At 62.1% G+C, this 20,187-nt stretch overlaps 1 protein-coding gene and 1 long non-coding RNA gene across 3 annotated transcripts in view; one reads left to right on the forward strand and one right to left on the reverse strand.

The window, feature by feature from the left end:
* Positions 1 to 805: 805 nt before the first annotated feature.
* On the reverse strand, positions 806 to 15,264 carry LOC121817270 (uncharacterized). Of its 2 annotated transcripts, XR_006057108.2 has the most exons (5): positions 12,896 to 15,264; positions 7,248 to 12,663; positions 4,882 to 5,002; positions 4,393 to 4,533; positions 806 to 1,846 (listed from the first exon to the last, which is right to left on the reverse strand). It is a non-coding gene; the product is annotated as an uncharacterized LOC121817270 (long non-coding RNA). The 2 variants fall into 2 exon arrangements; XR_006057107.2 differs by lacking the exons at positions 7,248 to 12,663; positions 12,896 to 15,264 and adding an exon at positions 5,652 to 5,752.
* Positions 15,265 to 15,398: 134 nt separating this feature from the next.
* Positions 15,399 to 20,187, forward strand: part of PLXND1 (plexin D1) — a 48,999-nt gene continuing 44,210 nt past the window's right edge. Inside the window, exon 1 of the mRNA XM_027957787.2 lies at positions 15,399 to 16,872. Coding sequence (XP_027813588.1) covers positions 15,544 to 16,872 — 1,329 coding nt within the window. The 5' untranslated portion in view covers positions 15,399 to 15,543. The remainder of the gene's footprint in view (positions 16,873 to 20,187) is intronic.

Raw genomic sequence — 20,187 nt, forward strand, 5'->3', positions numbered from 1 at the left:
CCGGGTCCCCCACATGGGGCCCGGCGTGGCCGGCCTTGGGCGCGTCCTGTGCTTCATTGACCCCATCCATAAAATGGGCCTAATCACGCCCACCTCAGAGGCCCCTAGGGAGACAAGATGCACCCTCTGGGCCTGGCACGAGACAGGGACACTGCCCACGGGGCCGTGAGAGGCCTGGGATGGCGGGAGGCTCCAGGGGACTCCCCCGAGGGACCACAGTGCCAGGAGAGGCCAGACTTAACCCTCCTCCTGTGGCCTCCCACTTCTTGTTCCCATTTCCGAAAAGTGTCCCACCAGGCTGCCGCTCCAGTCCTGGTCCCGACAGAGCCTCCCGTGTGTCACTATCAGAGTTTAGGAGCCAGGCCGGGGGTGCGGCAGGAGTGGACAGACAACTCTTGACAATGCAAATAGGCGAAGATGGCTGATTGTGAGGAGCGAGCTTCCCGTTGCTGGACGTATGAGCAGAGCCAGCCGGAAGTGCAGGACGCAACCCCTGCCAATACTTACTCCTCCGTACCTGCTCCTAGTGCCCCGTGGACTGGGGGCAAGCTAGTGCGTTCTGAGGGTCACAAAGATCCAGATTCCAATCCCAGCTCCGCTGTATGCCCAGCCCCTCAGTTTTATGGGTGTGAAGGGGTCTCAGTGAACTGGCCAGGGAAGGCAACCGGCCCCCACGGTTCTCACCCCACTGAGGGGCTGGCGGAGGCTCAGGTCCAAGGGGCGCGGGGTCTCTGCAGGGGATGGGGGTGGCGCCTCTTCCACTCAACCCCCTACTTGAAGGCTTTGCCAGAGAAAGCCTCCCAGCTGGGGTTTGATTTTGATTTTATTTTTGTTTTTCAGGCAGGATCTGGGAGTGGAAACAATGGAATTAATGTCTGTAAGGGTTTTGGTGGGGTGTTTTTTTCTTTTTCTTTTTCTTTTTTTTTTCCTTTGGAGCAGTTTTTCCTCATCTGCGGGGTTGGATTCCCACCTCAACTTCCGGTCTTTGGAGGAGCCGCTGGCAGGAGAGGATGGGCGTGGGCGCGGGGTGGGGGGCGGTCAGGAAGGGGAGAGCTGGGTGGCGGGGCGAGGAGGAAGGCAGGGCTCCTTCTCGCCCCTGGGTCTTTGCATCGGCTGTGCCCCCTCACCTCAGCCCCTGCCCCTGTTGGTAGCCTGGTGCCTCCTCCAGGAAGCCCTCCCTGACCTCCACCACCCAGGCTAAACAAACAACGGGAGTCAGCACCTTCCTGCTCTCATTCATCGGCACTTCATCTTCCACTGCGGGCTGGGCCTGTTGGTTTACAGCTCTCTCCTCTGCTCAGCACTCAGGGGACACCAGCCGCGTAGAGCATGGGAAGGGGGACCCGGTCCCTACACTGTGGTCCTCACTGTCCACTCAGGGACCTTGATCTGATGGAGAAGGCAAAGGGCGAGTCGGGCGGGGTCCCGGGGTGGGGGTGGGTACAGGCACAGAAGTGGGTACGTTTGGGGAGTGCACAAGGGCTGAACTCTGACGCCCCTGGTTGGCAATCTCCGCAGTGAGTTCTCCTTGAGTCTCAACTTCCTCCTCTGTAAAATGGGGATGACAGCCCTACCCGGTGAAACCAACTTGAACGGGCCCCAGCGCCCGGCCCAGGAGGCACCCTGCAGGTGCTTTAACCAGCTTAGCAAGGCGGGCAGCTGGGCTTGGTGCTCAGGCGGTCTGGTCTCTTGGCTGGGAGGGTCCGGAGCATGGAGGGGAAAGCGGAGCCCCAGACCTGTAACTCACAGGGATCCACTCAGCTACCCGTGCTCAAAGTAATGCGACAGGTTCCTCCGCACGCCCACCTCTCCTTCTCCCGGCATCCTCCGCCAGGGGCCGAGGGTCCTGCAAACGCAAACCTGCGGTAAATAACGCCGATTGTAGCATTTACGCGCCTTTTCTGAGGCTCGTCATTCGACCTCTCCGTCCCTCCTCTTCCACATGGGGTCCGCGCTGGGTGGGCACGTGCGCGTCCAGAGGGGCAAGGCCCTTGCCTCCCATCAAGCCTTGAGGTCCGGAGGCCTTGAGGTTCAGTAAAGACAGAGGGACGGGGCTGGATAGTAAAATGGGGGGGCAACCTCTGACCGTCACGCGCAGATACTGGGTCCCCACGGAGGATGCTATGGTCCTGCCCGGCCTTACGCATGCGCGTGGCGCTGGGTTCCTTCATGTCAGTCAAATAGTAGAGGCGGTGCGTGTGGAGCCACGTGTACGTGCCCACGCGTGCGTGCCCAGCGTTAGCTGGCTCCGTCCCAGGTACCCCGGAGAAACTGAGGCACAGAGCAGGGTGGTGACTTGTTGGGGAGCTTCAGAGCTGGGGTTCCACCAGTGCTAGCTTTCAGAGGGGACCTGCGGACCAGCCAGGTGAGTCCAGCCCTGGAAGTTGTGTCTGAGAGGAGGGTCTGGGGTGGGCAGCGCCGCCCACCTTCTGGGGGGGGTGACCCCCGACAGGTGGCCAGCTGTTCTGAGCGTCTGGTACCCCGCCACGGTGGAGCTGAGTCTCTCCCTCGGGACTGTGGGGCAGCGACAGGGCCTGGGCTGGGCCGAGGTAGTCTCCCCTCAGAGTGCCCGGTCCCCAGGCTCCGGGCCCCACCCTCCTTCCCTTCGTAGGTGCAGCTGCGCTTCTGGCCTCTGATTCTCAACAAATACCCACCATTACCCACATCCTCCCAACCCGTGGCTTTTGTCTCCTGTTGCCTTTAACACAAATAATACACAAGTTTCTCTGATGAAACTTAGAAAATTGAGACTCGAAAGAAAAACTTCAAATTCTCCCCTCCCACCCAGCAAAGCACTCCGGTACATGGGGTGCTAGGGGTGAAGTTCTTGCCTGCCAGTGTAGGAAATGTAAAAGACCCGGGTTCCATCCCTGGGTCAGGAAGATCCCCCTGGAGAAGGGCATGGCACTGTAGTATTCTTGCCTGGACAATCCCATGGACAGAGGAGCCTGGCGGCCTCCAGTCCATGGGGTTGCAAAGAGTTGGACACGACTGAAGCGACTTGGCATGCATGCAGGCACCCAGCAAAGCATCAAGGGTTCACCCTGCCTGATTCTGCCTCTCCCCGACCCTGCAACCCGCGGCGCACACCCTCGGTGGCGGGCTCTCAGGGTGCCCATTGTTAGCTGCATGGCACGTCAAAGCCCTCGATTCCTGTAGGGGCGGGGGATGCCCACCCCTGCCGTGGCATGGAGGGGGAAGTGAGAACGGAGGGGCAGGGATGGGATGGCATGGGTTCAGTTGAGGAAGTGAAAGTTCTCCTGCGACGCCCCCCCACCTCTTACAGGATTGACGGCGGCCCACTGGCACCACCCCTTGTCCCGGATGGAGGGTCACATGATGGTGCCCCCCTACCCGACCAAAACCATATTGGGGCCCCAGGCTGTGATGCCAGGAGGAAGGGGGTTTCCCTGGTCGCTTGCCTGGGGAGCCTCAGCTCAGGGGGGGACCGTCCCAGCCTCAGACCCCAGACTTTGACTCTGGCCTGACCAGCCAAGCCTCTTGAATGAAGACAGGGAAGTCGGGGCCCCGGGGTGGTGGTGGGGGTACTTGTTTAGCTTTACTATTTTCAGATAGAAACTGAACTGGGTCTAGAGCCCAGCCAGGGGTCCTCGGACACCTGCCCAGATGTTAGTGGTGGCGGCCTCCTGTCCTCTGTGAGCGCTCTCCCTGGTGGCACTGGGCGGGGTTCGAGTCCCCCGCAGCCCTCTCTGTGGCCATGGCCTTGGCAAGCCCCTGCCTGTCTTTGGGCTTCTGTGAAATGGGGCGAGGGATTGCTCGTGCTCCTGAGGGGAGCAGATGGGATGAGTATCAGTCCCCCCGGGGTGGGCCCTGGCTGGGTGTCAGTTGGGTTGGAAGGTTCGGGCAGGTGGCCTCTCCTGCCCTGGCGACCCACCCCAGGTGCGGAGGGACAATGGGCTGGTGGCTTCATCTGTGTGGAGCTCACCGGCTTCCTCTGGGGCCCCACAGGGCCGCCTGTTCTGCTGGGGAGAGGGTCTCCCCTCCTATCCCCTTCCTCCAGGCCTCCTTCCTGCTTCCCGAGGCACGGCCGGCCCTTCCGTCCAGGCGCTCATCAATCGCGCGCGAGGTGCTGAGCGTCCGGCCTTCTCGGGCCATGACTCACTTCCTGTTTCCCGGAGCTAGAAATAGCTTCCTCTGGATGCTGGGCCAGTGCTGGGGGCTCCCTCCCCAGCAGCTACTCAAAGTCTCTGCAGCCCACCCCTCGCCAGGCCTGGGCACCGACCACTAAGTCTGTGTTCAGCTGGACACCAGACCAGCCCAGGGACCCATTCCTTGCTGGCCTAGGTGTAGGAGCACCCGCTAGGGGTCTAGCCCTGGGGCAGCGGCAGTGAACAAACATATGCAGACCTTCCCCGGGGTGTTTACACTCACCAAATAACCCAGCCACTAGGGTGCTGTGAGCCCTGTGTGGGGAGGGCGTTGGGGCCTCTGCCCACTGTGGAGTCCTCAGGGGTCATGGATGAAGGAAAACAGGTGAGGCTTTACCCCCGAGAGCTTTTGCCGGGTTTCAAGCTGTAGAAAAACAACGTGAAGAGGTTTGCAATTGGACAGTCTCCCTGAGGCTGCTTCATGGAGAAGGGATTCCAGGAGAGGCGGGAGGGGGTGGGGCTTGGATGGATGATGTCGTCTCAGACTGATGGGAGGGGAGGATGGGGTGCCCTCTGGACAAATGGGAGGAAAGGATGGGGTGTATGGGCACCTCCCGGGTTCTGCCTTCAGTGCCACGTGCGACGCAGTGGAGGCCTGGGCTGGGTCCAGGCGGGGCGACACATTCAGTCCGTGACTGTGAACAAGTCACTCAACTCCACTCTGCCTTGCTTCCCATCTGCAGAATGGGTATAATAGAAGGCCCTCCCTCACCGGCCGCTGTTGTGACAAATAAACGTGATCATCCACGTGCAGCTCCTGGGCAGCCTCAGTAAACCGTAGCTGTTTTATTTTCCGCCTTGGGCCCGGTAGGTCTTCTGCTGTGTGCCCGGGGCTGTAAAAAAGGTGATGAGGCTCCAGTGAAGCCGAGAGATGCAGCCTCACCTTCATTTTGCAGAAGGGGAAACAGAGGCTGGGAGAGAAGGGCTCTGTCCAAGGTCCTGCAGCTGGGGAGTGGCGAGGTAGGATGTAAACCTGCTCCCTCGGTTCCCAAAGCTTACCCACACCGCCCGGGGACCCCAGAGTGTCTGGCCCCTGCCTGTGGCCCTAAGCTGGGAGAATGAGTTGATGCCAGCATGATCAACCCAGCCAAGTCATGTCCTCATAGGAAAGTCTGCATTTTTAGACTCACAAACCCTCCCCATGCTAGGGGGATGGGTTCGCCCTTCCCTGGCAGGTGGGTGAGAGCGCAAGGGGGCATCAGCCGGACACCAGGGCCCTGGAGCTGTGAGGAGTGGGTACCAGCCAAGATAGTGGCGAGAGGACTGTAGTTCATCTCCTTGCCCATCCATTCACTCATTGCTTCATTCCCTCTCGTGAGCCTGCTCTGAGTCCCTGTGGGGGACCCAGGTATGCCCCCGACACGATCCAGCTCCCGAGACACCCCCCAGTGGGGAGGGAGCCAGAGCAACAGACACATCGTCGCTTGGTGTGGGCGCGTGGGGGGCGTTGGGGGCCGTGGGGTGCAGAGTGGGAGCACTTACCCAGCCTGGGAGGTCAGAGAAGGCTGCCTGGAAGGGGAGAGGCCAGAGCCGACTCTGAGAGGCACGCCTGGAGGCTCAGCCAGGGAGACGGGGAGGAGGGAAGTTTCAGGGTCGTGGTGAAATGTAACATGCATACCAGGACGTGGGGTGGGGGGGTGCTCCCGGGCTCTGGGGACTCAGACTCTGACCTGGAGTGGGGGAGGGATGCGGGAAAGTACTGGTGAGGATGCTGGCTCATCCCGAGCCTCCTGGCTGTGGTCAGTGGAGCCTGCACTTAAGTAAGATGACAGATGGCGTCACCCAAAAGTCCCCAAGGGACCAGTTCCAAGTTCCTCAACTCAGGGGACTGTGGCCAGGCTGAGTAATGCTCACGGGCTGCCCTGCCCGTGGTTAAGGGCTGGACCTTCCAAGGCCTTAGGAAGCCCTTGGGCTGGACCTTCCAAGGCTTTAGGCTTTCTCTGGTGGCTGAATGGTAACAAATCTGCTTGCAATGCGGAGGACCTGGGTTCAATCCCTGGGAACGGGAAGATCCCCTAGAGAAGGAAATAGCAATCCTCTCCAGTATTCTTGCCTGGAGAATGCCATGGACAGAGGAGCCTGGTGGGCGACAGTCCATGGGCCCGCAAAGAGTCAGACACGACTGAAGGACTAATACTAACTTAACTTCTAAGGCCAGAGGCTGGACCACTCAAGGTCACAGGCTGAAGTGCCCAGGACCAGACTGAACCCTCCAAAGCAGAAATTGGGCTCTTGTCAGTTGATAAAAATCTGGCAGTTTGAGGAGGAAATCCTCTAGCAGTCCTAGGGGCAGTAAGCACAGGCCCAGTGGACACTCCAGAGACCAGAGTCCCAGCGAGAAGTGCACAGGGTGAGCTCTTGTGTCCATCCCCTCACATCAGCCTGTTACCCGTGTGGAGCTTAGCTTGCACACTCATCCCCCACGTGTACACACGACCCCAACGTCCACACAGACACACACACACGTCTCCCCATGTCCGTGCCCATGTTTTCCCTGCTTGGCCCACACCCCCCCACACACACCGATGCGTACACACTGGGAGCCAACCAGAGACGGGCTCCTGCAGGCTGGGGGAACGGGCATTACCCGGGCACGCCCCATGGGCCCCCAATGCTTCTCTCCTGGCAGGTGAACTGATGGGCTGCGGCCCCGCCCACCCTGGGCAGCTGTCCATGAGAAGGCCTCTTCAGAGCCATCGGTCAGCGTGGTGCTGTCCCACCTCTGTGAGTTTCAGACAGGGCAGAGTCTGCCCCCAGTGACCAGGGAGGCCCCTCTAACTTAATGCCTCCACAGTGAACTCTGAATCTCCCACCAGCCTGTTGCTCTCAGCCTCTGGAAGAGGAAGCCCCAGGCTGGTGAAGCACCCGACCTAGGAAGTCCCTGCCTGGACCCTGCCTCTGCTCACCCCAGACCACATCGTCGTCCCCCAGTCCTCAGGAGTCCCTCTTCCTAAGAACCCATCTCTGGCTTCCTGTGCTCGCTGTGCAGTCAGGGGGCTCTCCCTGGCCTTGCCCAGCCCTCCAGCGCCTGGAGAACCCATCCCACCCCACCCTCCCCCAGCAGAGCCCCCAGCTCACCTTCTCTGCGCCTCCAGGGGCCACGCACTGCCCACTCCAGCCGCTGCCCTGGTCCTCGTGCTGGGAAAGCTCTCCCGTGAGCGTCCTGCAGATCTCAGCTCAAGGGTCACTGCCCCAGGGAGGCCCTTGCTCACCCCAAGACGGACTCAGGTCCCCCCCACCCCCACCGCCGCAAGAAATCCTCCTGGAACCACGTGGTGTTGCCCTTTGTTGAAGCTGTGGCTCTTCACAGTTATGTGATTATTTGCGCTATTTGATTAAAGACCGTCTTGCCCATAAGACAGAGACCGTGCCTGCGGGGTCCCCATAATATCTCCAGGGCTTGGCAGAGTAGGTGCTTGGTCAGTGGTGGTGGAAGGAAGGAAGGAAGGGAGAACTCTGTTCTGGTGTTTCATTCCACCCAGGGTTTTGCCTGGAGGCGGCAGGACCCTCAGAACCACACCAGGAATCAGGCTGAGGGGTCACCTTGAGGGCCAGTGGGTCTTCCAGGCACAGGGCAGGATGGCCTGGTCTTGTGAAGGGGGGCGGGCAGTGTGGCCACGTGGACAAAGTGGGAGTCGTGGAGGCAGCTTTGGCAGAATGTGTCTGGCGTCGCCCAGGAAGGGGTCTCCAGAGGCCAGGGTGACCATCCCATCTGCTCCGTCGATGTCCTGGGGTGGGGACACAGCGGTCCATCCATCCTAACATTTACAGGCAGTGATCACGTGTCCACCCGGGAAGACCAGCCAGTCCGCTGGGGAGGACAGATGCTCTCCCACTGTGAGGAGAGCAATCTGATGAGAGGAGCTTCTGATACTGCTCCAGAAAGTCCTCTGGAAGGAAGGACTCAAGGTAGTCCTCTCAGAAAGACAGCCATGTAGACTTGACCTTGAGGGAGGCCTGGGAGCTCAAGAGGAAAGGCTTTCCGAAGGAAGTGGCATCTGGACTGGGTGTGGAGAGAGGCGTGTGAGGTGACCGAGAAAAGAAGACGCGCGTCTTCTCCGGACACTGGGTTCTCTTTAGAGACTTGTGCAGGCCAGAGGGCCAGTGAGACCGGGCCCTCCTCGTCCACGCCAGCCTCGCCCACACATGCGTGCCAACGAGAGCATCTCTGCCCTGTCCTAGAGCCAGGAGGACTTCCCAGTTCTTGTGTGTGCCCCACTGGAGTGGACGGGGTCTCAGAATCGGTTCAGTTGCAGGCCAGGCCCAGGGCACACCTGCTAGGCAGACTCCAGGGAGCCAATGAGGAAAGATCCGGCTCTGTCCTGAGCAGAGACCAAACGCCACCGGCCAACTCTGTTGGGAAGCAGATGCATCGTCCCATTTTACAGAAGAGACAACTGAGGTTCAGAGGAGCATGCAGTCTGGAGAGGACAAAAGGGTCTTGAGATGAGGCCCTGACTGCAGGGGGAGGAGGCGGCGGCAGGGGGAAGAGGTGCCTCTGTGGGTACCTGACACCCAAGCCAGCTCTGAGCTCCATCCAGGTGGGGCGGGGCGGGGCAGGGCGGGGCAGCCAGAAGCCAGAGCTGGAAGGATGGGGTTGGAGTGAGGGGGAGCAACATCTCCTTGCCATCCATGACTTGAGTGATCAATATGATTGATTCTTTACCACAGGCCAAATGGCTGGCAGCTGTACATGCTCTAGAGAATATCTCATTTTGCTCTGCATGGTGTAGAGAGGCTGGGACTTTCAGACCCATTTCACTGAATGTTCACTGGAAGGACTGATGCTGAAGCTGAAACTCCAATACTTTGGCCACCTGATGCGAAGAGCTGACTCATTTGGAAAGACCCTGATGCTGGGAAAGGTTGAAAGCGGGAGAAGGGGACGACAGAGAGTGAGATGGTTGGATGGCATCACCGACTCTATGGACGTGAGTTTGAATAAACTCCGGGAGTTGGTGATGGACAGGGAGGCCTGGCGTGCTGCGGTTCATGGGGTCGCAAAGAGTCAGACACGACTGAGTGACTGAACTGAACACTGGTGTGGAGACTGAGACCTGGAGAGCCAAAGGGACTCACCCTGGGTCACACACATGGGAAGCAGACGGATCTGAACCCAGGGCCACGGGATGACACAGCCTTGACTGGACTTCCCGCATGGAGAAGAGGGAACAGCCAGACCTAGGAGTTCCTGCTCCAACCTGAGTAGCGGGTGGCCCTGAGCAAGTCACTTCCCTTTTCTCCTCCCCCGTAAATGGGCCTGACAGTCCGTGCGGTGTGAAGGATGAAGTTCATGTTCAATCCTGAGTCATCCTGTAAGGGCTCTGTAAACCCTGGGGCTCGGGTGCCCCTTCCCCTGGGAAGCCTGCCTTGGTTGCTTCCAGGGGCCTGGTTGCCTGAACGCTCCTCTGTGTACCCTCAAGGCATTGTCACGGCTGGGTCCCGGGGCATACAGTAAGTGCTCACTCAAAATCCGCTGGAATGAGGATGGCCAGACAGGCTTGGGTTCAAATCCAGGACCACTGCCTTGCCTCCCTGAGCCTCAGTTTACTCATCCATCAAATGGGATCACTAGCACCTCCCTTTGATGGCTTCCGTGAGGATTGACTGGGACGTGTCTGGCGCACAGTAGGTGCTCAGCCCCCATGACTGTTCGGTGAACAGTAGCGTCCTGCTCAGCTCTGGGCTTCCTCTGCCTCCTCGGGGCTCCATCTGTGGGGCACTTCCCCTCTGTTCAGGGATCGCCTGCCCCAGGCAGCTGGCCCCCTGGAGCGGGCAACAGCCTGAGAATGTGGGTGGGGTCCCCGGGGGCGGCCCTGCCCCCGGCCCCCCGCCACTGCTGGACAGAGGCCTCAGTGTGGAGCTGCCGGGGTCCTTTCCCGGGCCCAGACCCATGACTGGACGTCTGAGAATGCCGCCCATTATCCAACTCACAGAGCACAAAGGCCCACGCAGGGGCTTGGCAGGCCCGGCGCCCGGGGTGGGTGCACGGGGGCTCCGGGTCCCCACCCCAGAGGGCAGGGCTGTGCCCAGAGCCGGGAGAGGGCGTCTCTCACACGCAGGAAGGAGAGCCATTTCCTCTAGCCTCTTGGGGAGACAAAGACAGACAGAAGCGGGCAGGGGGCTCGTCACAGGCGAGGGGGGGCGCCCCTCGGGAGCCCTGACACCCGACCTAGAAGTCTACCCACCCCCTCCCCACCCTGCCACCCCCCAGGGCATCCATCCTAGGGGACGGAATGCTCCAGAACCCTGAAAAAGGTCCACCCCCTGGTCTTCCCCAGAGCTGGCCGTGGGCAGACACCCACCAAACCTCCCCAGCAGCACCAGGGGTCTGTAGTTGAAACCCAGGACGGTCAGGGGTCCCGTGGCCCTGCCCACGCTGGCACGCGAGGGCCACCCAGCCCCACCCTGTCCACTTCTGTAGGATGCAGAGACAGTGATGCTCCGGAGACCCAGCGTGGAGGGGCAGGGCTGCCTAGAGGGGGGCAGGGGCCACTTCAGGCCGACTCTGTACTGTGTGACCTCAGGCAGGCCCCTAGGCATCTCTGAACCTGGCATCCAGGTTGATAAGAAGAGGGGAGGAAGACCGGGCGGAGGGTTGATTAACAGAGGCGATCTTTTGCATCCAGGTGGGTAACGGCAGTGGCGTCGGCAGCGCGTCTCAGTGGCAGCTGATATGAGGGTGACGTCGTCATCTGGGTCTGGGGGCCTCTCCCGAGTGGGGTACAGATGATCCCATTGGAGGGGCTAGGGGAGAGGACCCCCGTGATCCAGAGCTGGAAAGTCACTGGGCGCCCTACCTCTTGACCTGCCAGGCCTTTGATGTGTCGGTTTTTCCATTCTCACCGCAGCCTCGTGAGCCGGCTCACCCTCCCCTTTGCCAGATGAGGAAACCGAGGCTCAAAGAGAGGCAGTTGCCACCAAGCTCACCCAGGCAGCTGGGGCAGACACAGCTGGGCCCGGAACTCAGGCCTCCCCAACACCAGGGCAGGACATAGAGGGTCACAGTGGCTTAGAGCGGGGTTCAGAAGCCGCTGAGCCGTGCCACTGTGGGCAAAGGGTGGCACCTCCCTGACCCTCAGTGTTCCCATCTGTAAAATGGGGCTGAGAAAACCCACCCATCAGGCTTGTTCCCAGGGGGAGTGAGATGGGCAGAGCCTTGAAGAGGAGCTGCAGGGGGGCCCCTGGTGCTGTCAGGGGGCCCAGGCTGGGGTGCTGAGCTGTCCCGGAGGACCCTGTCCCTGTCACCACGGTGGTGCGCGGAGCAGGGAGCATGTGGGGATCACTTCCTGCAGGGGAAGCGCTGGGGGAGGAGGCCAGCCCACGGGACCGGAGGGCAGGGGCCCCCTCCTCCCTGCCAGCCCTGGCCCCACTGTTATTTTTTCCAATTGAAGAAGGAAAACATTTCCTCCTCCTCCTCCTCCTTGCACTCTGCCCTGGGCGGCCAGAGAGCAGAGGACAGACGTGTCAGGATGGGGAACCCCCTGCGCCCTGGCCCAGCCCAGGCGACGGGGAAAAGCCCAGGGCCCCCTTTCTCTGGGTGGGCCTGGCCGCTGGACCCCTGGGTGTCGAGGCAAGGACCTGCCCCATCTGGGCACCATGTCCTCATCTCCAAGCACACTGGTTTCTATCAGTGTTTCCCAAACGTTAGACTCTTCATACCACCTGGATTATGACCCTATTTGTCTTTAAATCAACCCACATTTTAAAGACTTCCATAAATGCATTTATCAAGCATGCTTGACATCGGTATTACTTGGAAAGCCAGCTTCACTTGCCCAAGCCATAAAATAAGTGCCAACATTATAAAGAAAACAAGGAGCTATAAGCAAAATTCTAGAATGCTGAGCTTGAGACCGCGTCTCTATTAAAAATGGACAGTGACAAATGTTAGAGAGGTATTAAAGATACCTGGGCCCCAAGCAGAAACTTCCTCTTGAGCAGACACAGAGAAGGGCCTGATCACAGTGCGACCCAGGGTAGCTGGCAGCCACTCCAGGGTGGGTTAATCCGGGTGAGTTAACTCAGCGTGGGTTGATGGTGGGTACCACCTAACCCCCCCTGCCTGGGGACCATCCATCTCCCCCTCTAAAATCCCTTCTCAAAGGATACCCCCTACCCCTCCAGCTCTTAGCATGACTAGGGGAGATACGGGCTCTTCCCTTCCTTCCTTCCTTCCTTCCCTCAGCCTGCAGCTATCAGCACCTCTCGGGGGTCCAGCACGCCCAGCCGGGGGTCCAGTGTGGCCGCCACCATGATCCATTGTGGCCTGAGGGCAATGAACGGGCAGAGGGGGAAAAGCATGTGATCTGGAGAGAGCTGGGTTCAAATTGTCACCTCGCTGATGCCCCCTCCATTTCTCCATCTGTGAAATGGGTTTGATGACCCCTGCGTTTTCCGCTGACTGTGAGGATGGCATGAGGTTGTGCAGGGCAGTGCTGGGTACAGTAGTTTGCTCTTGGTGGAGAGTGGGTCTGCGAGCTGCCACGGGGCCCTGATATAAGGGGAAAAGCAGACAGTTACCCAGGGCCTGCTGTGTGCCCAGCACTGGGCTGGCTTCACATCCACAGCCTCCCAGGGGCTGGAGGCCTGTTACGATTCTCCTCATTTTACAGACAAGGAAACAGGCTCAGAGAGGGCAAGGGTCTTGCCCTAGGCCACACAGCACTTTCACCTCCAGCTTCCGTGAAGACGCTTAGACCCTGGCCGTGGCTTCCGCGGCTCACCTGGCCTGTGTAGCCCCAGCTCCCCGGCATCTCCAGAGACCCAGCCCTTGGCTTGGCAGGTAGTTTGGTGTCCAGAGCTCCCGGAACCATCCACCATGCGCAGACTGAAGTTGCGACCACAGAGAGCATTCTCCTCAAGGCTCGGTGGGGGGAGCTGCAGGATGTGGCAAGATGAGCTGGGAGCCAGGAAGGAAGCTAGGAGGGGCGAGGGGGGTGGGGAGAGAGAGGGGTTGGGAGATCGGGGGAGGGAGACTAAGAGAGGCAGAGACACAGAGAGAGATGCCCACACAAAGAGACAGAGTGGAAGGGTTGGGTGGGAGAGACAAAGAACGGGGGAGAGACCGGGAGGAGTGAGAAGGCAGACAGAAACAGAGACCAGAGACGGGGTGGGGAAGGCTGAGGAGGATGAGATGGGGCGGGATTTATTCAGAGGGAGGGGAGCCCCGGGGAGGGGGGCGAGGTGCACTGGGGCAGCCCCCGCACCCGTCCCGGGCTGCCCCACAGGTAGCACAGCTAAGTGCTCCCCACCAAGGCTGGAGGTGGGGACATGGGTCTTATCAGGCTGTCTGCTGAGTGGCCTTGAGCCCCCGGGGGTGGGGGATGGGGCCCCAGAAGCAGAACCTCTGGCTTCCTGCGTGGAGTGCTCCCGGCTGGCTGTCAGGGCAGCAGTCAGACCCGTCGGAGGGCTTGGAAAGAGGCAGGCTGACGCGCACATCCTGATGGCAGGAAGCCGGGGCGTTTGGGGAAGTGGGGGCCTGCTATCAGCCTGGCCTTTCCTGTCTGCCCCGTGGGGCCCTAGAAACACCCCCCCCCCATCCTTCCTTCCTGGCCAGGTGGGAACAGGTGAGGGAGGCTACACTCCCCATCACAGTCTAGACCCAGGCCACCATGTGGGAGCTCCCCCCACCCAGTTCTGAGAGGCTGGAGCTGGCGGACCGGGGCTTTCAAACATCATAGCTCTGCTCCTTAGGAGTTGTGTGTCTGGAGCCAGTCCCTCCACCCCTGGGGCCTCAGGCTCTGAATCTGTAAGGTGGGACAGCAATCTGAGCAGCCTCAGAGGGGGCTTCGAGGGCCGAGTGAGTCAGAGTGTGCTTGGTATGGCGTATGGCAGGGGGCGAGCCTTGCCTGGGCACCTGCAGTGGTCAGATGCCACGCATGTGCGTGCGCCTTGTGCAGGCCCCGTGACCTGTCCTCATCGCTGCCCACTGCTGCCCCCAGTGCCCACCTGCTCCTCCCACGTGAAAGGAGAAGCAAGCCTGGGGCCAGCTTACCTGTGGCTGTGCCCACAAGCAAGCGTGCTAAGTCAGTCCCGTCGTGTCCGACTCCCTGTGACCCCATGGACCGTAGCCCACCAGGCTCCTCTGTGCATGGGATTCTCCAGGCCAGAATACTGGAGTGGGTTGCCATGGCCTCCTCCAAGGGATCTTCCCAGCCCAGGGATCAAGCCCGCCTCTCTTGCACTGGCAGGCGGATTCTTTACTGCTGCACCACCAGGGAAGTCCCAATGTGGCTGATCTTCCCCTAAATTTGGGGGGATTTTAGATCCTCCTAGAGTTCTGAATAAAGTGCGTGGAAGGGCAGCTTCCACCCTGTGGGCCTCCTGGGGCCATCACACGGCGCCCCCCAACCAGGACCAAGGCCCCACTCTGGGTGCCCTGGGCTCTGCGCGGCCCTGAAATAGTTCCTCTCTGCTTTCCCCTGATCTGTGTGCTGACCCTTGAGTCCAGGCCCCTGCCACTGGTCAAGGCCCCTTCCAGGCTGAAGATCATGGAATCTGAGGGAGTGGTGCCCCTGCCCAGCTGACCTGGGGGTGCCCAGGCCCTGGGGTCTGAGGCCTGGACAGTATATCCTGTGAAAAAGACTGGAGTGTGAGGTGGGGAGAGACCAGGAGGACGGGGATGAGGAGGGTGGACAGAGGTGGACGAGACGGGACAGAGGGCTCCAGGGAGACAGAGGGCCCGAGGGGGCGGGCTCAGAGGGAGCCACCAGGCCAGAGCAGGGGAGGGTGGGTGAAGCAGAGACCAGAAAAAGGAGAGACGGCGCGCACGGAGCTGGGGTGAGGGGCGGGCCACGCAGAGACGGAGACGCCGAGAGACATTCAGCGAGAAAGACAGACACAGAGAAAGAGATGGGAGAAAAGAGGAAGGAAAAATGAAGCACAAGAGACAGGCCAAGGCAGCCAAGAGGGAGAAGGAACTCAGCAGCCAGCGACGGAGGCGGGGGCAGCTCCGAGTGCCGCGCGAGGGCCGTGCAGGGCGCCGGGCAGCCGACCCACCGACAGCCGAGCGGGACCCGGCGGGGCGAGGCCCCTGGCCGCCAGGGGCGGGGGGACCCGGGGTGCGTGCGGGAGCGGGGCCCGCGGCCGGGAGGGGGCCCGGGAGGCGGGGCGCGGCCGGGCGGGGCGCGGCGGGGGCGGGGCCCGAGGGCGTGTCCGCGGCGGAGCCGCCCCCGCCCCGCCCCCGAGCTGCGCGGAGCGACGGAGCCGGGCCGGGGCGCCGGGGCCGGGGGCGGCTGGCTGGCTGGCGCGGGCAGGAAGCGCGCCTCGCGGCCCGGGCCCGCCCCCCGCCTCCTGCCGCCTCCGGGCTCCCGGCTCCCGGCCGCGCCGCGCCCCATGCACTCGCCGTGCCGCGCAGCCCGCGCACGCCCGGATGGCTCGTCGCGCCGCGGGCGGCGCACCCCTTAGCGCCCGGGCCGCCGCGGCCAGCCCCCTGCCGCCGCGCCCGCCATTCCGGGCCCCGCAGTGCCCGCCGCCGCCGCCGCCGCTTTGGCTGCTGCTGCTCCTGGGGGCGGCGCGGGTCGGCGCCCTGGAGATCCAGCGCCGGTTCCCCTCGCCCACGCCCACCAACAACTTCGCCCTGGACGGCGCGGCGGGGACCGTGTACTTGGCGGCCGTCAACCGCCTCTACCAGCTGTCGGGCGCCAACCTGAGCCTGGAAGCCGAGGCGGCCGTGGGCCCGGTGGCCGACAGCCCGCTGTGTCACGCCCCGCAGCTCCCGCAGGCCTCGTGCGAGCACCCGCGGCGCCTCACCGACAACTACAACAAGATCCTGCAGCTGGACCCGGGCCAGGGCCTGGTGGTCGTGTGCGGCTCCGTCTACCAGGGTTTCTGCCAGCTGCGGCGGCGGGGCAACATCTCGGCGGTGGCCGTGCCCTTCCCGCCCGCCGCGCCGCCCGCCGCTCCGGTCACGGTGTTCCCCAGCATGCTGAACGTGGCGGCCAACCACCCCAACGCGTCCACCGTGGGGCTGCTCCTGCCACCCGCGGCCGGCGCCGGGGGCAGCCGCCTGCTCGTGGGCGCCACGTACACGGGCTACGGCAGCGCCTTCTTCCCGCGCAACCGCAGCCTGGAGGACCACCGCTTCGAGAACACGCCCGAGATCGCCATCCGCTCCCTGGACGCGCGCGGCGACCTGGCCAAGCTCTTCACCTTCGACCTCAACCCCTCCGACGACAACATTCTCAAGATCAAGCAGGGCGCCAAGGAGCAGCACAAGCTGGGCTTCGTCCGCGCCTTCCTGCACCCTCCCGACCCGCGACCCGGCGCGCAGACCTACGCGTACCTGGCGCTCAACAGCGAGGCGCGCGCGGGCGACAAGGAGAGCCAGGCGCGGAGCCTGCTGGCGCGCATCTGCCTGCCCCGCGGCGCCGGCGGCGACGCCAAGAAGCTCACGGAGTCCTACATCCAGCTGGGCTTGCAGTGCGCGGGTGGCGCGGGCCGCGGCGACCTCTACAGCCGCCTGGTGTCCGTCTTCCCCACGCGCGAGCTGCTCTTCGCGGTCTTCGAGCGGCCGCAGGGGACCCCGGGGGCCCGCGCGGCTCCCGCCGCGCTCTGCGCCTTCCGCTTCGCCGACGTGCAAGCCGCGATCCGCGCCGCGCGCACCGCCTGCTTCGTGGATCCTGCACCCGACGTGGTGGCCGTGCTCGACAGCGTGGTGCAGGGCACTGGGCCGGCCTGCGAGCGCAAGCGCAACATCCAGGTAGGACGCCCAGGCCGCCGGGGCTCGGGGACCGTCCCAGGGCGCCGGCGGGAGGGCGTGCGGGTAACCGGGCAGGTTGTGCAGCTGAGCAGGTCCCACGTGTGAGCGTACCTCGACCCAGATGTGCGTGCATGGGGACCCAAGTGTGAACTCTGCGCCCCAGGTGCTTTTGCGGAGTGCCGGGTGTTGCCCGAGGATACAGGTGTCAGCCGAGGTGGGGGGCACTGGCCTGAATATGGTGAGCCCCTTGGGCAGTCCTAGGAGTGCTCCCTTACAGGTGCACGTGTCTAGGTGTAGGGGCATATCTTCTAAAGAGGCATCTGAAAGACATGTTCTGAAGAGAGGTGGGTGTGCAAGTGAGGGTCGTAGCAGTGGGCTGAGGGCACAGAGTGAGTGCCGTGTCTCCCCAAGGTGTGTTCAGGACTGGCTGTGTGGGCCCCTCAGAGCCGCCTTTGGGAGCTGGCAGATGTGTGCATGGGTGTGGCAGGTGTGTGCCAGGGCCCTGCTGGCGGGGGGTGGGGAGAGGAACAAGCGTGTGCAACAGACCAGCGTGTCACTGAGCTGGGTGACGCGGGAGTGGAGGCAGTCCAATGTGGGCGGCACAGGGACCCTGGCATTTGGGAACCCATCAGTGCTCCAGGGAGGCTGCCGGTTGGCAACAGCACCTTTACTGAGCATTTAGCGTGCACCAGGTGTGGGGTTTCGCCTACTAAGCACATCCCAAGAGCGTGACTCTATGTTCAAGCAGCAGTCCTCTCAAGTAGGCTCTGTTCCCATCCCCGTTTTATGGATGAAGCAACTGAGGCCCAGAGAGGTTGAGTAACTTGCTGCAGATCACACAGCTCAGGAGGAGCAGAGGCGGGATCTGGGTCCAGGCTGTGTGGCCTGGAGCTCAGAGTGTGAGTGTCCGAGGAGGAGTGGAGGGAGGCGAGCAGGACTGTGTGTGTGTGTAGCGCCTGAGTGGGAGCTGGAGGGAAGGGGGAGGGTCAGGTACCCCAGCAGAAGAAGGGGAGGCGGCCCAGGCATCTGGGGCTGGGCTTGGCAGGGGCGAGGGGATGTCCAGGCTGGGGGTTCGATATCTCCGTTGATCTGGGGTGAACGTGACTCGAGGGCACTGGAGGGAATTATGTGGTCCTTAAGGAAGCCAACCAGCAAGGGGTCCCTTCTTCAGGGAGCCCTAGAGGTGGACCCCCGTGCCTTTTCCGCTTTCTCCATCCCCAGCTGAGTCAGGGGACCCCTGGCCGCTCCCCTTGGAAACCTCGACTTCTTCAAGTGCAGAACTCAGCCTTCCCTGGAGAGGACGGGAAGGAGCCCTCCCTGGGGCTGGTCAGCAAGCTGGTCACGAGATGAATTATTCCCCCTGTGGGTGTGCCCAACACTGGAGCTTTGGGAAAACACAAATTCCTTCGCTGCAGCTGGGCTGGCCCCCGCCCTGGCCCCCACCAGTGCCCACCACTCGGCTGGCCGGCTGCCCTGAAAGTGAAGGTCACGGTGGGTGAGCGGGGTGGGCGGACCGGGAGACAGCAGCCGCCCAGCGCCGTGCTTGGGACATCCACTCTTCCCCTCCCTGAAACCCTCAAGCTCTGCCGGGCTGTGGGACACAAGCTTTGTGTCCAGGGTGGGTCTCAGAGCTGCAGGAGGGGAATGGGGAGTCTCCCTGATCCCTGGAGGAGAGACCCTGTTGGAAGGGCCTTTCCAGGCCTGCGCGGCCGTCCGGGCCCACGGTGTGAGGCCATCTGTGGGATTCCTCAGGCCGCAGCCTCCCTTCCCCCTCCAGCAGGAGCCGCCCTGGTTCCCACGGTCCCTCGTCCCCAGTCTGGCCTGGCCTGCTGCCGTGAGTCACTCTGCTGAAGGGGGCTGGGGCTTCCCTTTCCTGAGGGGCAGGGCCTCTGCAGGGACACCGCCCCAGGAACAGTGGCCCAGTGCCTCCTTGCCACCCCAGGGCCGATTCTTGGCCCTGCCTGGCACTCTCCCTGTGTCCTCCACACCCCCTTCCCTTCCCTGTGCCCAGCTGTGGGCACAGGCCAGGGCTGCTCCCAGATGTGTGCAGGGTCCCCGGGGGGACAGGCGGCAGTGGGAAGGGCAATGGTTTTTCTCGCCCGCTCCCCCCTTAAAAGCTAAGGATGTGGACTTCGCACACTGGGTTAAATCCTGCTCTTGCTGCTTCCCAGCTGTGTGACCTCGACAAGTGGCTTATCTCTCTGAGGCTTAGTTGCCTCCTCTGTAAAGTGGGGACCTTAGATCACTAAGGATTCAGTTCAGTTCAATTCAGTTTAGTCGCTCAGTCGTGTCTGACTCTCTGCGACCCCATGGACTGCAGCACGCCAGGCCTCCCTGTCTATCACCAACTCCCGGAGCTTGCTTAAACTCATGTCCATTGAGTCAGTGATGCCATCCAACCGTCAACCCTCGTCTCTAAGGATTGATAAGGACCAAATGAGTTAATTTTCAGTATCCAGCACACAACGGGCGCCCGGGGTGTTAGTAGCACGTCTGAGCTTAGTCCTGGACATCAACCAGTGACCTCTCCTGGCTTATTCTGCAACCCTGAAGACCCCGGAAACATTGCCTAAGTCCCTGCGGTGTTACTGGGGCCCAGTGGAGGCTCCCTCACCGTCTGCTCTCGTGGACCGTGCTAGGCGAGCGGAGGCCCGGACACGTGGCCAGGGCGTGGGCACTGTGATGGGGGAGCTCAGAGGGGCCTCCAGGCCTCTGGGGAGAGTGGTGTCAAAGCGCAGGTAGGTGGGTGAACAGGAGTTGGGCTCATGAAGATGGCAGGAGAAGAAGGAAGGGGTCCAGGTCAAGGGTCACAGGTCCAAGGGCCTGGAGCGGCAAGGCGGTGCAGGGTGAACAGTGTGCCGGGGCGGGGATCGGGAAGTATGAGCTGGGTCAGAGGGGTAGGCGGGCCTGCCCTCTGCACGGCTGTGTCCTGGGGACACGGGGTAGGGTGCTGGGGGACTCTAAGGGCTTCAGCCAGAGCATCCGATCTGAAGGAGCGTCTCAGTTTCCCCGTCTGTAGAATGGGAGTGATAACAAAAGCACCACCCTTCCAGGACTGCGGTGGGATTAAATAAGATGCCACAGGTGAGGCCCCTAGCAGCGTGCTGGGCACAGGTGCTTGCAGTTACTGGGGTTATATTTAGCGGAGCTAGTTTAGAAAGTTGCTAGTTGAGAAGGACAGAGGAGAAGCAGGGTGAGAAGGAAGGAGGCTGGTGCCATCTTGCAGGCAAGTGGGCTCCTCCTGTATTTGCACGTATTTCTTAAGCACCTACTGCGTGCTGGGCCCTGTGGCGGACGCTGGGGCAGCCGTGGGGG

The sequence above is a fragment of the Ovis aries genome, chromosome 19 (assembly GCF_016772045.2).
Source record: "Ovis aries strain OAR_USU_Benz2616 breed Rambouillet chromosome 19, ARS-UI_Ramb_v3.0, whole genome shotgun sequence".
NCBI classification, from domain to species: domain Eukaryota; kingdom Metazoa; phylum Chordata; class Mammalia; order Artiodactyla; family Bovidae; genus Ovis; species Ovis aries.